At 46.8% G+C, this 18,501-nt stretch overlaps 1 protein-coding gene across 2 annotated transcripts in view; it reads left to right on the forward strand.

Moving 5' to 3' along the window:
• LOC141080600 (acetylserotonin O-methyltransferase-like) overlaps positions 1-18,501 on the forward strand; it is a 109,091-nt gene that overhangs the window by 14,155 nt on the left and 76,435 nt on the right. For both annotated transcript variants that reach the window (XM_073565936.1, XM_073565935.1), the window contains exons 2-3: positions 8,147-8,321; positions 9,821-9,950. In XM_073565936.1, the coding sequence (XP_073422037.1) occupies positions 8,147-8,321; positions 9,821-9,950 (305 nt within the window). The remainder of the gene's footprint in view (positions 1-8,146; positions 8,322-9,820; positions 9,951-18,501) is intronic.

Raw genomic sequence — 18,501 nt, forward strand, 5'->3', positions numbered from 1 at the left:
GATGAGGACAATCTGGCCGGTTGCTCGAGGCTCCGGGGGGGGCCCTGACCAGATTGCCCTCATGTGCGGTGGGCAGGAAGCAGGAGTGGAGCTGAAGGATCCCTCCTGCCCGGCGCCAGTGCTTCCTGTCTGAAAGCAGCGCCATTGAATGACATCATCATTCAGCGGCCACTGTGCGAGAGCGAGGAAGCCGAAGGCCGAGATGCTGCGGACAGGTGCTGTCACTGTGTGTGTGTGTCTGTATGTATATGTGAGTGTATGTATGTGTGTGTGTTAGGCGTCGGTTTCCTGTCGCTGCACAGCGGGAATCCCGAGCCTTACTTCCAGCGGTCTCCCATTCCTCTCCAGCCACAGAGGAGGGTGCTCAGCAAACTTGTCGGTCCAGGCTCTCTGCCCAGACCAGCTCCATGGGTTTGCTTGCTGCTGCCACCTCTGACACAGCTATGGCAATACATGCTGCTCAGCAGCGAGATTCTCCAGGGACTAAGTCCCCATGTAGGGCCACTGAGCATGCCCGTGGAGTGATCTCCCATTGGAGATCGAAGGTCACGTGCTCAGGTCCTACTCCTGCTCGGATTGGCCCATCCGAGAAGCCAGGAAGGTCCCGGACGCTCGCGGCTATAAAAGGTTAGAGTTTAATTCTTCCACTCTGATGGAGGTTTGCGTGGACTCTGGAGCGGAGGACAATTTCATGTCATCTGCTTTCGCTCAACAACACGCAATTCCCATGGTCTTACTACCTTAACTAGTCACCATCAGAGTGGTGAATGTGGCGACACTCCCGTCCCAAATCACCCACCAGACGGCTCCACTGAGACTCTCTTTGTACCCTTCTCAGCAGGAGATGTTGTCTCTCCTTGCTATGCCCGAAGGGATCGACCAGGTCCTCCTAGGGGTTCCTTGGCTACGATCTCATTCTCCCCACATAGAGTGGTCTCAGTGGAGCCGGTTGGAGCAAGTCCTGCCAGGGTAGGTGTCTGAGGGACTGCGTACAGGTTGCCACTTCTGAGGTTCCTGCAGATCTTTCCTTACTTCCCAAGCCATATCAGCAGTATGAGACGTGTTCTCCAAGAAGGCGGCAGAGACCCTTCCGTCGCACCGCCCTTACGACTGTCCTATTGACCTCTTGCCCGGTGCTGAGTCTCCCCAGGGTCGAGTATATCCCCTATCTCTCCCAGAGACAGAGGCCATGTCTCAGTATATCAGGGAGAATCTGGCAAGAGGGTTCATTAGGAAGTCGGTGTCTCGGCAGGAGCGGGATTCTTCTTTGTCCAAAAGAAGAATGGAGAATTACGTCCATCGATTACAGGGGTCTTAACGCCATAACTGTTAAGAACAAGTATCCTCTGCCCCTGATATCGGAACTGTTTGATAGGCTACGGGGAGCGAGAGTGTTTACTAAGCTCGATCTGGGGCAGCCTTTAACCTGATTCGCATCCGTGAGGGAGACGAATGGAAGACAGCTTTTAACACCAGAGACAGGCACTATGAATACCTGGTGATGCCCTTCGGGCTATGTAACGCTCCAGCCGTCTTTCAAGAGTTTGTGAACGGTATCTTCCGGGATATGCTTACCACCTCGGTAGTAGTCTATCTGGACGATATTCTCATTTATTCTCCAGACGTTGACTCCCACCGGAGAGATGTTCGCAAAGATTTCAGTCTCCTGCGGGCCAACTCTCTTTATGCCAAATTGGAGAAATGTGTGCTTGAGCAGGAGTCTTTGCCTTTCCTGGGCTACATCATCTCAGCCCAGGGTTTGGCCATGGATCCTGCCAAGCTACAGGCAGTGATGGATTGGCAGGAACCCCATTCTCTCAAAGCGGTACAGCACTTTATGGGGTTCATAAATTACTATCGCCAATTCATTCCCCATTTCTCAACTTTGGTAGCGCCCTTAGTAGCCCTCACCAAGAAGAGTGCAAATCCCAAACTGTGGTCGGAGACTGTCTCCAAGGCCTTCGCCTCCATTAAGTCCCACTTCGCTAGCACTCCCATTCTACATCACCCTGATGTAGATAAGCCCTTCATCCTGGAGGTGGATGCCTCCTCTGTCGGCGCTGGAGCGGTCCTTTTTCAAAAGGACTCGCAAGGTCGGAAGCACCCATGCTTCTTCTCTAAAACCTTCACACCGGCGGAGAGGAATTCTTTCATCAGGGACAGGGAGTTGCTAGCAATGAAGCTGGCCTCAGAGTGGAGACACCTCCTGGAGGGGGCTCGTCACCCATTCCAGGTGTTCTCCAACCACAAAAATATGGTCTATTTACAGACAGCCCAGCGGCTGAATTCTCGCCAGGCCAGATGGTCCTGGTTCTTCTCCCAATTCCATTTCACACTGCATTTTCTCTCCGGGGAGAAGAACGTCCGGGCTGATGCGCTTTCTCGCTCCATGGTGTCATCGGAGGAGGAGCCTCGGCTGATAGTCCCATCTGAGGACCGTGGCTCCGGTTGCCCTCAAGTCTGTACCTCCGGGCAAGACTTTGGTTCCTGCCCATCTGCGACTGGATGTCCTCTCTTGGGCTCATTCGTCCAGGGTGGGTGGCCATTTCGGGATCAAACAGACCTCTGAACTCCTAGCGAGGACGTACTGGTGGCCGCATATGGCCCATGACATCAGGGACTATATTCAGGCGTGCGTCTCTTGCGCCCAGAATCGGCCCTCTCGGCAACGGCCCGCTGGGTTACTTTATCCTCTGCCGGTTGCGGACAGGCCCTGGAAGATGGTCGGTATGGACTTTGTGGTGGGTTTGCCCAAGTCCAGCGGCAGCACTGTCATTTGGGTGGTCACCGATCATTTATCCAAGATGGTGCATCTGGTACCACTCTCTTGGCTACCTTCGGCACGGGGCCTTGCAGCGTTGTTTGTTAAGCATGTTTTCCGCCTGCACGGCATGCCGGATAAGATTGTCAGCGACCGGGGTCCTCAGTTTGCGTCTCGGTTCTGGAGAGAGCTCTGTTTTCTGCTCAGCATTGAGCTAAATCTCTCCTCGGCCTATCATCCCGAGACGAACGGGTTGGTTGAGAGAGCCAACCAGACCCTGGTGACATATCTGCGACATTTTGTCTCAGCCAGGCAGGATGATTTGGTATCCCTGCTGCCATGGGCGGAGTTCACCTTAAACAACGCTGTGGCCGACTCCACCGGTCAGACCCCTTTTGTGACGGACTCAGCTCCTGCTGAGCCCATTTTTTGAGTGGACCCTCTGGGTCGTGGGACCCACCGAGGGCGAGCTGACCTTGTGAGAATCCACCCCCTATACAGGGAGTGTCAGGGGCAAGACCAAGGGGGTGAGCCACCACGACTGCTGGGACCAGACGGCCGGCTCAGGGGGATACTATGGGAGTGTCTGACGACCAGAGACAAGCAGGAAACAAGACAAGACAAGAGGTAAGTGCAAGGTATCTTCATTAAGATCTTCAGGATCACATTCAGTGCAAACGTGAAAACAAGCAAAGCGTGCAATGTGCGTGCATGGGCACGCCAAGGTCCATAGCATGGTACGTGCCAGGTGGCACACCTAGGTACAGGTAAAGGCACAATGGCATCGGACTCCGGACCGCTGGCGACGATCGACATGATCTAGGCATCAGGCTGCGGACATCAGCTCGGGACATCAGGCCGCAGTCATCCAGCTTACGATCTCTGGCAGCGATCAGCAGGTTCCGGGCATCTGGCAGGCAAACCAGGGTTCAGGCAAGGAGGCATGACAGATATCCAGGCATGGTGCATGTTAGGGACACGCCAAGGTCCAAGGCTAGGTGCAAGACAAGGTGCGTGTGTAGGGGACACGCCAGGGTTCAAGGCTAGGTGCGTGTGTAGGGGACACGCCAGGGTTCAAGGCTAGGTGCAAGGCAAGGTGCGTGTGTAGGGGACATGCCAGGGTTCAAAGCGAGGTGCAAAGCAAGGTGCGTGTGTAGGGGACACACCAGGGTTCACAAAACGAGACAGGGTGCGTGTGTAGAGACACGCCAAAGCACAAGGTACAAGACAGAGTGCGTGTGAGACATGCAAAAGCACAAGGTACAAGGTACGAGACAGAGTCCTGCGCGTGCAAAGAGACACGTCAGGGTTCAAGGCAGGGTGCGTGCTAAGAGCCACGCCAGGGTTCAGGGCAGGACGCGTGCTAGGAGCCACATGGGACGCACACTTCGCTGGCCAATGCACACGGCTGTAACGCCAGCACGAGGCACGACTAAGGCACAGGAGGTGGGCAAAGGAACCTTCGTGCTAGGAGCCACGCCAGGTTCAGGGCAGGGTGTGTGCTAGGAGCCACGCCAGGGTTCAATGCAGGGTGCGTGCTAGGAGCCACGCCAGGGTTCAAGGCAGGGCTGCGCGCTAGGAGCCACGCCAGGGTTCAAGGCAGGGCTGCGTGCCAGGAGCCACGCCAGGGTTCAAGGCAGGGCTGCGTGCCAGGAGCCACGCCAGGGTTCAAGGCAGGGCTGTGTGCTAGGAGCCATGCCAGGGTTCAAGGCAGGGCTGCGTGCTAGGAGCCACGCCAGGGTTCAAGGCAGAGTGCGTGCTAGGAGCCACGCCAGGGTTCAAGGCAGGGCTGCGTGCTAGGAGCCACGCAGGAGGCACGCCACACTGGCCAGTGCACACGGCTGTACACAAACACGAGGCACTTACCACGGCACAGGAGATGGCCAAGGGGAACCCACGCCGGGGTTCAAGGCAAGGACAAGGCAAGGAAACAAGGCAAGGAACAAGGAGCAGAACATAGGCAGAAACAGAGCCAGGACAGAGCGAGTACAGAGTCTAGCAGCGGAGCGTAGGCAGAAGCCCAGAGCCAGGCCAAGGGAAGACCTTGGGACTAGACTTGGAAATGTGCAAGAGAGCACCATAGGACAGAGTTCGGAAAACCAGGCAGAAACGAGAACATGAGAAATACTACAAGGCTCAGAATAGCAAAGACCGGACATGGTGAAACAGGCAAGGCAGAGAACAGAGGAAGGACTACAAGTCAAAGAATAGCTAAGGCAAGACATAACAAAACAGACTAAGACAGAGGACAGCAGAAGTACTACAAGGCAAAGCAAGGCAAAGACAAACATGGCACGAGACAAGAGGCAGAGTACGAGCACTGAGCGTGTGCAGAGACGCACGTCAGGGCTGAGTGCAAGGGCACAGAGTAGAGGGAGCAACCCCACAGACCAAGAGCCATGCAGGGAAGCAACACAATAATCAGGCCCTGAGCAAAGGAAGGGGTGGTCTGATATAGGGCACAGCGCCTCCTCTTCTGGGTCAGGACCAGGGGAGAACTTCCTAGTTCAGATGCTCCAGGATCACAGAGCGCAGTCACATGATCAGGGTTTCAGACATGATGAGATGATCACCGAACCAGACAGTGCAGGATCCTAGGAAGGACACATAATCAGGGATTCTAGACATGATGAGATGATTGCAGAACCAGACAGTGCAGGATCCTAGGAAAGGTCACATGATCAGTTTCAGACATGACGAGATGATTGCAGAACCAGACAGTGCAGGACCTTAGGAAACGTCACATGATCAAGGTTTCAGACATGACGAGATGATTGCAGAACCAGACAGTGCAGGATCCTAGGAAACGTCACATGATCAGGGATTCTAGACATGATGAGAAGATCACAGAAGGCAAAGCAGAAATGCAGGCATCTTGCAGCTCAGCAGACATGAGGTGAGTGTGCACACTGCTCTAGGGAACAAGCAGTATAGCAGACACAAGGTGCGCGTGCACACCACTCCAGGGGTTCATGAGGCAAAACAGACATGGTGGACATGACACCTTTTCTCTTAAATTACAGCCAGCATCCGCGCGTCCCCGTGCCCATGCCGGTGTCGTCCACGACTCTAGGGTGGCAGACTGGGCGGTGGAGGCATGTGACATTTGGGATCGCACGCAGGATGCTATCCGGGCCTCCAAGGAAAGAATGAGGTCCTCCGCTGACACTCGCCGGCGCCCGTCTCTTATCATCGCCCCTGGCGACTGTGTGGCTCTCCGCTCAAAACATCAGGCTGCGGGTGGAATCCGCTAAGTTCGCACTGCGCTATATTGGTCCTTTCAAGGTCCTCGAGCAGATCAACCCTGTGGTCTACCATCTGGCTCTTCCGCCACACTTAGCCATCTCGGACACGTTTCATGTGTCTCTCCTTAGGCCGGTTCACATGTCCCGGTTTTCTGAGCCATCTGCCGGGACATCAGACCTGTTGTTAGACGAGTTTGAGGTCAATGCCATCGTGGGATGTAAGATGTTGCGGGGCAAAAAATTTTTTGGGTGGATTGGAAGGGTCATGGTCCAGAGGCTCGGACCTGGGAGCCAGTGGAGAACATCCATGCTCCTCTCCTCATTGCGGAATTTGAGCGAGGCTCAGAGAGGAGGGGGCCTTAGGGGGTTATTTATGAAGTTTTAATAATGCAATAATGCACCCCCCCAGCCTGATATGCATGCTACCCCTCCCCCCTATCCTGATATGCATGGTCCCCTCACCCCCAATCCTGATATCCATGGTACCCCTCACCCCCCAATCCTGATATGCATGGTCCTCTCACCCCCCAATCCTGGTATGCATGGTCCCCTCACCCCCCTTTCCTGGTATGCATGGTCCCCCTCACCCCCCTATCCTGGTATGCATGGTCCCCCCCTTTGCTGGTATGCATGGTCCCCCCTTTGCTGGTATGTATGGTTCCCCCCCTTTGCTGGTATGCATGGTCCCCTCACCCTCCCCCCTTTGCTGGTATGCATGGTCACCCTCACCCCCTTTTCTGGCATGCATGGTCCCCCTCACCCCCCTTTGCTGGTATGCATGGTCCCCCCCTTTGCTGGTAAGCATGGTCCCCTCACCCGCCTTTGCTGGTATGTATGGTCCCAACAACCCCCTTTGCTGGTATGTATGGTCACCCTCACCCTTCTTTCCTGGTATGCATGGTCTCTGTTAAAATAAAAAATAGTTATATACTCACCTTCCGACGGCCCACAATCTCCATCCACTCCACACGCCCGGCCTCGCGGTCCCAGTAATGCATTGCACGAAACACCGCTGATGACGTTGTGCTCTCGCGAGAGTGACGTCATCTCCTGTCTAAGGCGCCTTAGACCAGAGATGACGTCACTCTCGCAAGAGCAACGACGTCATCAGCGGTGTTTCGCGCAATGCATTACTGGGACCACGAGGCTGGGCGCGTGGAGTGGAGATCGGACGCCGTCAGAAGGTGAGTATAACCTTTTTTTTATCCCTGGCGGCTGCAACCAATCAGCGCCGCGGGATTTTGGTTACAGACAGACACGATAAAGACGATTATATATATATATATATATATATATATATATATATATATATAGATAGGGGCTTCCATTATCCGTGCATATTCGCTCATCACTAGTCTCAACCCAGTTTCAATAACCCATTAAGAAATGGCTAAAACGCTAGTCAGCACATGACAGCAACAATTGAAATCGCATAAATGCAGTCATGTAAGGACACCTGGAACTGGAGCCAAATGTTAACTTTTTTGCTCCATTATTATGGCCGTGTTAAAAATAAAATCATTGCTTTGGGGAATTGTTAAGAGGCTGAATCAGCAGAACTGCTGAGCCCAGTGATTAGCTGCAGCGGTCACTGTTGCAGCCTGTAAACAATCACCAGAGTGGCAATGGAGATGCAGCCCTGATCCTTGGGAGGAAGAGTAACAGCTGATTTTATCATTTTTAGCCCAGAAACTGATGGAATAAAAGTTATTATATTATTGCTGCCTGCTTGTGGCTAGGCTGTCAAATAGCATTTGTGTGTAACACAGCAAGACCAGAAACAATGTGCTGTAATATTGCAGTATATCGAGGTGCCGCTCATACAAACCATTTCATCACCTCTGCCTGCTGCAGATCCATTTGCAAGTACGGGTAAAGTACATGATTTTTTTTGTCCTTTAATTAGACTCACAGAAAAAACAATAGTAATCCGTTTGCACTCGATTCATGGCTGCACAGTACCCTATCCCTCCTCAAACTACACAGGGGCACTTGGCTTCAGGATCCCACTAGGGCAAACTTATCCATATGTTGGTTACACTCCGCTTACATGCATTTTTTTTTTTTTCCTAAAGACGTCTAATACTATTGACATGCAGCAGAGATTTGAATGTAATTTTCTGTTTTTTTCCTTTTGTAGACCGTGTTCACAGCATGTGAGCTGGGAGTATTTGATTTTCTACATGAAGCACAGGAACCAGTGTCTGCAGCAACCGTTGCTTCTCGCTTGAGCACCAGTGTGGGTGGGATGGAGCGCTTGCTTGACACCTGTGTTGGACTGAAGCTTTTAAAGGTTGACTTGAAAAATAATGAAGGTAACTTAATTTTAGGAATTAAAGTTTCTCATTAGAGCCTACAATACCAGGTACAAGTCAAATATATCATCCCATGTAAAGTTGTCCTCATGGTTGAACATGACGTCCCAACACAATCCCCCACACGGCCCCCATACCATCCTGTTGCATTGACAGAAACCTGTCCTAAAATGGTAATAGGAGATGGAGCATTGTCCAGTATGAAGATTCACCTCCCACTTTTTGTACAGTAAGAAGCTCCATTGCTGTGACCTGGAGATTACCTCCTTCACGCCGCAGCCCATTTTCGTTTTTCTTTTTCTTTCCTTTCGCTCCCTTTCATCTCAGAACCATACATTTTTAACTTTTCCATCATTATGGCCATGGAAAAGCTTGTTTTTTTTGCAAGATGGATTGTACTTTGGAACGACACCATTGCTTTTACAAAATAGTGTACTGGAAAACAGGAAAAAAGTGCAATGCTAAAACTGACCTGTCATTATAATTCTCCAGGTCATTACGAGTTTGCAGTTACTTAACATGTCTAGGTTCTTTTTTATTTAAGTGATAAAAAGAAATGCAAAGCTGGTTAACAAAAAAAAATTGCGCCATTTTCCGAGTCCGATAGTGTCTTCACTTTTCCTGATCTAGGTCAGGGCTTATTTTTTGTGCTCCGAGCGTTTTTATCGATACCATTTTGGTGTAGATACAATGTTTTGATCCCCCGTTATAAAAACATATTTCTGGTGTTTTGTCTTTTTTTTTCTCATTACTCCGTTTACCGATCGGTTTAATTATTTTTATATATTGATAGATTGGGCAATTATGAACTCGATGATACAACATGTGTTTTTTTTTTTAATTGTTTTGTTTTGAATTGGACCAATGGAGGGTGATTTAAACTTTTATTTTTTTATATTTTTTAAAACCTTTTTTTTTACTTTAAAGTCCACCACAGACGGCGCTTGGTGCCCCACGCTTCCAGCTCATCTCAGGACCTCTGCCTGGTCCCTGTCTGACCGGACTTCCACATATGGCACTTTAGCCCCTCCTGCATATTCATACTGCCGTGATTGCTTCTTTTTCCTCTTGTGCTTTAAGTGAGGTTTGAAAAAGACCCGATATAGGATCGAAACGTTACCTCAACGCACTATTCCCCTGTGGTGTCTTCAATAAAAAATTTATTTTTTTTTGCATTGAAAATCAAAATTTCCTAGAGTACAGCTGTTTTCTGTTTACTGGATGACCTTCTGGACTAAGTTCCAGGTTCAGCTCGCACCTACCTCATATCCACAGAGTGCACACCTTGTCTGTATCACTGTATATCAAAATGGTACATTTAATGTGACGATGGATGGTCGCCTTAAGTTACACATCACACCTTTTTATGCTGTATTCTGTCAGTCTGTCTGCATTTCATATAATATGCTTATAACTGCAGTCTTAATGTACATAATTGATATTTATATGCAGTAATATGAATATTATAAATATCATATTGTACATTTCTTTCTTTTAAGGTTATTATTCCAATACTGATGTTTCCACTGTATATTTAGTCAAGTCCAGTCCTCGGAGCCTCTCTCATATGATGACTTATTACTCTCAGACCGTATACATGTGCTGGCACTTCTTACCACAGGCTGTAAGGTACTGTATGTTTAAATCATTAAAAGGAGAAACACAAGAGCACGCAATAAATCCCATATAGAAAAATGCAAATTTTTATTAATATTAAATTAGTAACAATAATACAAAAATGGATAGCAACAGGTGTGCTCATAAACAGTATGGACAATATGTCCCAAGGCCCAACCTCACACCCCCCAGATGGAAAGCCCGGTGGATAAGTGCCGTGAATCTAAAGTCATGTCTTAGATCAAAATACCAGCCCAGCAAGTCTAGAGTAAACAATCTAAGTAGCAATGGCCAAATACATCCATGCCAATGCCCACACACAGTAAGAGTCAGAAAGATAAAACCGGTGCTGGTTAAGATCAACAGACCATATAAAAAGACCAAAGAACAACTCACCGGAGAGGGGAAGAAGAAGGGGTACAACAGTGGGGCCACTGTTGGACCCCTTCCTCTTCCCCTCCCCGGTGAGTTGGGCTGGTATTTTCATCTGTTGCTATCCATTTTTGTATTATTGTTACTAATTTAATATTAATAAAAATTTGCATTTTTCTACATGGGATTTATTGCGTGCTCTTGTGTTTCTCCTTTTAATAATATTATGCTTTGAGTTTATGCCTTGGGTGTTGGAGCTGGGTTGTTCCTTGTCTCCCTATCACCCTTTACTTATGGGACATTCGTTGCCACTGTATGTTTAAATGTAGCAGAGATGATAAAATTGTACATTAAAGAGGTTTTCCGATAAAAGACATTTAACATCTATTCATAGTATGATTTCTGGAATACCCATCCCTGGGAGCCCCACCAATCTCTAGAACTGGAGTCTTGATCCTCCATTACTATTCACTGTTGTTTGAAGTGAATCAAGGTGCCTGGTTGTGCATTATCACTATCGCACCATTCTGTGTCTATGGCACTTAAAGAGGGAACAAGGCACTGAACAGTGCTCAGCCATCTGTCATTCCCATAAGCATGAATACGGCAGCTGCTAATATGATTACCACTACATCTAATCTGACGACACAGGACACCCATTCTTGTGATTGGTGGAGTCCCGGCAGTACCACTCACATCAATCAGACATTTATCATACTACCTATAGATTTATATGAAATAAAATTGGAAGCGCAAAAAAAGTACCGTATGGGCTAGCCCCATAACAGTCCATAGGTGCCACATTAAAGTGACTAGCTTTCTATAAAAATGTTACTTCAAATGCTAAATTTAAAGTTAAAGTGTCCAAAGGCCTTGTTTTCATCTTTCTGTTGTGATTTCTCAGATTTCATGTCCTTTATGAGTCTGACACTCCATCCTGCTCTCTGATGGACTGTTGCTGATGAGCAGAGGTCCTCAGAGCTGATACATGTTTCTTGACTAACGGCCACGTCACACATAGCGACACACCAGAGATCCCGACAACAATATGACCTTGTCAGGATCGCTGGTGTGTCGCTACATGATCGCTGGTGAGCTGCCAAACAGGCAGCTTCACCAGCGATCAGCACCAGCAACACGCGGGTAACAAGTGACACACGTCGCATAGTTACCCACTGTGTACCTTGGTTACCAGTGCGCTGGTCCAGGGAGCTGGTAACCAAGGTACACATCGGGTTTCTAAGCAGAGCACGGCACTTAGAAACCCGATGTGTACCTTGATTACCAGCTCCCTGCACCAGTGCGATGGTAACTTAGAAACCCGATGTGTACCTTAGGCTAGTTTCACACTAGCGCAGGTTGCGTTTGGCGCAGGTCGGCGCACCGTCAAAAGGACGCATGCGTCGCCAAACGCATACTGCGCATGGCCTGCGCTCCCAGTGATAAAGATAGGGGACACAGGACGCAAGCAGCGTCATGCGCCGGTAGGCGGAGCTCCCGGCGGAGGCGCGGCAGGGGCTGGGCTTAGCGGCGGCCGTGCGCAGGCCGTCGCTGCGCTCAAAAGCGCTAGTGTGAAACTAGCCTTAGTTACCAGCACCAGCTCGCTGATCGCCGGTCTCCCGCCAGCGAAATCGCTGTTTGTGACGGGCTTTACTGTCAGTGATAATAAAGTCAGATTTTTCTTAGACTCAAGAAACTAGTAAATAATATATGCTGTATACATAGAATTTATTTGTGTATTATCCATGTAAGGGCTCTTTCAGACGTCATTGATCATCAGTCCCATCTCTGATCGCAATGCACTAACTGGCTGACAGTCTTCTGACTTTGAGGGTGACAGCTTCATATATTTCAATGAGGCTGTCATGCTCTGGGTCAGGAGAAGCATGGCCAGTAAGTGCATTGGAGATCAAACCAGTGATAACAGATGTCTGAACGAGCCCTAACTGTGCTGGCTCTGTAGAATGTTTTCTTTCAATTTGTAGGGTTTTTTCTTTACTACATGTTCCTGGAGGGAGTACTTAAATTCCCATAGTCTTAGGGTCCCATCACACATAGCGACTCACCAACGATCCCGACAACAATATGAACTTGTCAGGATCGCTGGTGTGTCGCTACATGATCGCTGGTGAGCTGTCAAATAGGCAGCTTCACCAGCGATCAGCACCAGCGACGCCGAGCAGGTGCGTCGCTTCGTAGGTTAGTTACCAGCGCGCTGATGCAGAAAAAAACACGGCCCCTACAGTCAAACATGGCAGAGGTTCCCTGATGTTTTGGGGTTGCTTTGCTGCCTCTGGCACTGGACTGCTTGACCAGTCTGAAGACTACCAACAAATTTTGCAGCATAATGTAGGGCCCAGTGTGAGAAAGCTGGGTCTCCCTCAGAGGTCATGGGTCTTCCAGCAGGACAATGACCTAAAACACACTTCAAAAAGCACTAGAAAATGGTTTGAGAGAAAGCACTGGAGACTTCTAAGGTGGCCAGCAATGAGTCCAGACCTGAATCCCATAGAACACCTGTGGAGAGATCTAAAAATAGCAGTTTGGAGAAGGCACCCTTCTAACATCAGGAACCTGGAGCAGTTTGCCAAAGAAGAATGGTCTAAAATTCCAGCAGAGCATTGTAGGAAACTCATTGATGGTTACCGGAAGCGGTTGGTCGCAGTTATTTTGGCTAAAGGTAGTGCAACCAAGTATTAGGCTGAGGGTGCCAATACTTTTGTCTGGCCCATTTTTGGAGTTTTGTGCGAAATGATCAATGTTTTGCTTTTTGCTTTTTAAGACAAATTAAATGAGGACAATAATACCAAAGAATTTGTGATTGCAATCATTTTCAGGAAGAAACTGGAGTATTATCTGACAAAACTGCAGGGGTGTCAATACTTTTGGCCACAACTGTGTGTGTATATATAATACACACACACCTTCAGTGCATGCAGGGCCCCCTCCACCCTCCACAGTGCGTGCTGCCGGGCCCCCCTCCCTAAGGTGCAAAGTGCAGCCAGAGCCATTGTAAATGTAAAGTGCCAGGCTGCCAGCAGACGCTGTATATCGCACACAGGATGCTGTATATCGCACACAGGATGCTGTATATCGCACACAGGATGCTGTATATCGCACACAGGATGCTGTATATCGCACACAGGATGCTGTATATCGCACACAGGACGCTGTATATCGCACACAGGACGCTGTATATCGCACACAGGACGCTGTGTATCGCACACAGGATGCTGTATATCGCACACAGGACGCTGTATATCGCTGTATATCGCACACAGAACGCTGTATATCACACACAGGATGCTGTATATCACACACAGGATGCTGTATATCGCACACAGCACAGTGAGGGGACACATTTAACAAAAAAAATCCACCCCCAGCCGAGCTCACCGAGTCACCATCTTGTGTGTGTCCCTGTCCCTGAGTGAGAGAGGCTCATGATGAATGTTTTCTGCTTCCTGCAATGCACACTGCTCTCTGGCTGCCAGGAGGCGTGGCGTTCTTATGCAAATCCAGCCAGAGACTTCAGCCAACTGCTGACCAGGAAACAAGGAAAGGGGAGCTTCAAGGGGCCCAGCCAGAGGATATACAGCGCCGGCGGCCGTCGCATACATTTAATTAAAGGAGATAGTACTGTGTCAGCACAGCTGCCAAACCGCAGCGGCCGTCGCGGGCCCCTCACCCATCAGGGCCCCCTCACCTCTCCGGGCCCCATAGCAGCTGCGTGGTCTGCTACTATTGACGGTACGCCCCTGAACGCTTCAGTAGATGTCGCCAATTCTGAGATTGTTTTTTCATGACATATTGTACTTCATGATAGTGGTAAAATTTCTTCAATATGATTTGTGCAAAAAAAACAAACAAACAGAAATTTGGCAAATTTTGGAAAATGTTGAAATTTTCAAATTTTTATACCCTTAAGGCTGTTTTTACACTTACCGTGTTTTTGTGGGCAGATTTTGTGGCCCCAATTGATTTCTATTGGCCTGCAAAAATTCCACGGTGCGCCACGTGCCCTCTGTGTCTGTACTTATTATTATGTGATGTACGGCCATGCTCAATCTTTTATACGGTGTACAGACACGGCCCCCATTGCAACTCAATGGTGCCGCAAAAACAAATGGAAGTTTGTTTTTGCGGTGCACTGTGACTTCTGGTTTTGTGGAACGCCTTAAAAAAAAAAAAAGAAAATCGGCGATCCGCAAGCTTTATTATGGCGGACCGTAAAAATTGCGGCGATACGGGCCGCAAAAACAGCGGTAAGTGTAAAAGTAAGAAAAAATTGTTTCAGCTCACCCCTTAGCGTCCTCCGGATAGCAGGAACCACACCGTCGCATGGAGCCGCCCTGGCCTTGCGGATACAAGTCCAAACACACAGTAATCTCCAGCGATCTCAGGCAGGTAGGTAGTTATAAAAAATATTCCTTTATTTCTTTTCGTTAAAAGAACATGTTACAGGTAGTGGATACCCCAGTGGATGATAAAAAAAAAAAATCCAACGCGTTTCAACTCAAAAGAGTCTTAATCATGGATTACAAATTCTGACAAAATGTGACATTTTAAAAGTCTCCAGACAAGAGTGAGGAGGTGGTAGGCAATGCCCTCATTAGCATGTTTAATTGATGTATCTAATTATCCACACCCAACCTCCTGGTTGAAGACAGGTTAAAAAGAGAGAGAAAGAGGAAAAAAAAAAACCCTCAAAATTATTTACTTTACATGCAATACCACAAAAAAAAGTGGAATACATTAAAAGAATATATATAAGAGGACTATACACACCTATTTCTAAACAGTCAAATACATGCTCAAAGTAAGTCTTTCACATCGGTACAAACTGGAAATTCTTATCCTATTAATAGTTTTATAAACTGTAATACTCCCGGTGTCATATATTTAATTCAGTGCATGGAATGTGAGGTGCAGTATGTAGGTTGCACTATTACTCCATTAACCCCTTCTTGACAGCCAATACATATTTGTACTGACCTGAGATATAAGGGAATATCATCCCCATACAGGTGACAATCCAGCAGCTGTCAGCTGTTCACTATAGCTGACAACTTGCTGTATCACAAATGATCAGTGTTGGCACCATTCATATCTGTTTAACCCCTTAGTTGCTGCTGTCAAAAGTGACTACATCAAATAAATGGTTAATAGATTGTGGGGCCTTGCACTTTAATCTAATTGACACACCGAGATCATAATTGTGTTGTCCTGATGTTTGCCATAGCAGTTCATCTCACCAGCGACATAGCAGCGGTCGGGGTCGCTACTTACCTGTCAGACGAGGTGATCCTGACGTCCGCCCGCGTCCAAGCGTCGCTCGTCGCCATAGCAGGAAGCCCAGCACGAAGTGCCCGACGAGAAACGGCCCAGGACCTTCTCACGCGATCAGCGATAATCAGCGGGGGAGCCGGTCGGAGGCAAGTATCACATGCAGCGATATCGCTAGCAATATCGCTGCTGCGTCACAAAACCAGTGATGTTATAGCGATATTGCTAGCAATATCTCTTAGTGTGACATGCCCTTTAGAGTCTCCTGGCTATAGCGGTCAGTTCAGAAGTTAGTGACATTTAGGTGATAAACAAACACTTTTTCATTTCGGCTATACCACTTTGCATTAATTCCTGAAAATCAACTGAAGGGTTAATAAACTACCTGTCAGCAGTTTTCAATATGTCAGGGGGTGCAATTTGAAAATGATATCATGTTTGGGTTTTTCCAATATATAGCAAAGTCACTTCAAACTCGGATAGGTCCCTCAAAAAAATAAATTTTTGTAAATTTCCTTGAAAAAATGAAAAATTATTGCTACATTTTTATTTTCAAAATATTTTTATTAGGCATTTTAACAGATTTTACAAAACATGCTCTTTGTTTGTATAATAATTCGCATTGATAAGTAGGGGAAAGGGGAAGGAAAGGGTTTGGGATAGGGAAGGGAGAGAAAGAATTTTTAATAGTAACAAAGACAGATCTGTAAAGACTTGAATATCTACTTCAATATTGAACTGTCTTGGTCTTCCATGAATTTCTATGTTCAAACTATGTACATTGAAAATAGCAAGAAAGCTACCTTTAACACAAAAAAAGAAAAAAGTCATCAATAAAGAAACCTTAACTAATCTAAGACTTGGTATTTAGTGTTCCATAAGCTCCATTTTTTGTCGTATTTATGCAAGCATCCATTTGCTATTGAGAATTTTAAGTCCAAGGTATTATGCGTCTTTAGTCTATCCACAATGTCAGAGAACCTTGGTATGTCAGTTCTTCTCCAGAAGGTGGCTATCATATTTTTAGTTATCAATAAAAGATGTATTATGACTTTTTTAGTTGAGTGGTGTACGTCCTCCATGTCTAAGAAAAAGAGAGCTGTTTGAGGGGAAAGAGTAAAGTTCTTATCAAGAAGTCCACCAATATATATGGAAATCTTATTCCATAACTCTGTGAGAGCTGGGCATGTCCAGAATATGTGTTTCAAATCTCCCTTGAACCCACACCCTCTCCAACATAATGGGGATGAATCTGGTTTGAAATGTGCTATCCTAGAGGAAGTAAGGTACCATCTTGTTAATAATTTGTAAAATGATTCGTGAAGCGGTATTGATATATTTGAATAATATGAATCTTTTATTGCCCTCTCCCATTGATCTTTTGTGGCGCTGAACTGGAGATCCTTCTCCCACTTGAACATATATTTGTTTTTTGTGAAATTGCTATCCTTATTGAAAGAGCTGTAGAGGAATTTAGTGCTCCAGAAAATTTTATGGTTTGAATTGTTTAAAAGGAAGTGAATTACTTCTGTTTTCGGAGGGACCATGCTAATAAATTTTTGTAGGTACTCCTTGATTATGCAATATTGCATAAAGCCTGAGGAGGGTAGATTGAATTTGTTTCTAATCTCGGAAAAACTGAGTAATTTATCCGTTGCGAGAATATCTCCCAACTTTAGAATGCCATTTTTTGGCCATATTTCAGGTACAGAGAATCCGTAGACAGAAGCAATCAGGGATATTGGGAAATTTTCTTTCAGTTTTGACTTCCCAGTTTTATTCAGTGAGGCAAGATGATCCCAAGCTTGGGTAATTGCCAGAAAAATAGGGTGATTTAGTCTGTATTTTTTTAGATTGAATATATGGTTGAGAAGAAGATTTTTAAGGGGGAATGAAGTGCTATGGTCTCTTTCTAGTACCATCCAAGATGGTTTGACATCCTCATTTATCCAGTATTGGCTTTGTTTGATTAGAATGGCATGATAATAAGCTAGGATGTTTGGGATCCCCATTCCTCCATTGTATTTATGTTTATAGAGAATTGTTCTGTCTACTCTAGCTCTTTTCTCTCCCCAAACCAAGGAGAAGATTTTTTTTGTTGCAGCTATTAAAGAATGTTATTGGAAAGGTAAGAGGGAGAGCCCTAAAAATGTATAATAGTTTCGGGAGAATCACCGTTTTTATTGCTAGCACTCTGCCCATCCACGACAAGCCTATGCTTTTCCAGGGTTGGAGGTCTTTTGTGATAGTGGCCAGAAATGTCATGCAATTTGCATTAACTGTGTTGCGTACTGTTTTTTAAAACACAATACCTAGGTGTGATATTTGTTCCTCTTCCCAACCAAACTCTGATTTATTTTTAATAGAGTTTATTGTGGTGTTTGAAAGGTAGAATTGCAAGATTTTCGATTTACTATTATTAATTTTAAAGTTTGATATTTGTGAAAATTCCTCTATTATCTCGAGCAATGTTGCAATGGATTGTATCGGATTTGTGAGTGATAGCAACATATCGTCTGCAAATAGACTTATTTTGAATTGTTTAGATGGGGTGTTGATCCCCATGATTTTTTCATTTATGCGAATTGCTTCAGCTAATGGTTCTATCGCCAAGGCGAACAGCAGTGGTGAGAGGGGGCACCCCTGTCTTGTCCCATTATTTATATAGAATGATTTGGATAAGGTGTTATTTGTGTAGATTTTGGCACTTGGCTGGGAGTATAAAGTGGAAACCGTTTCTATCCATTTGTTGTTGAAACCAAAATTTAGAAGAACAGTTTTTAGGTAAGACCATTTGACCCTGTCAAAAGCCTTTTCGGCGTCTAATGTTAGGAGTATTGAGGGGGTTCGGGTAGAGTTAATTCTATTAATAATGATGATAAGCCTCCTAGTGCTGTCAGATGTT

The sequence above is a fragment of the Dendrobates tinctorius genome, unplaced genomic scaffold, assembly GCF_039654945.1.
Source record: "Dendrobates tinctorius isolate UK_male_01 unplaced genomic scaffold, ASM3965494v1 ptg000016l, whole genome shotgun sequence".
Taxonomy (NCBI): Eukaryota; Metazoa; Chordata; class Amphibia; order Anura; family Dendrobatidae; genus Dendrobates; species Dendrobates tinctorius.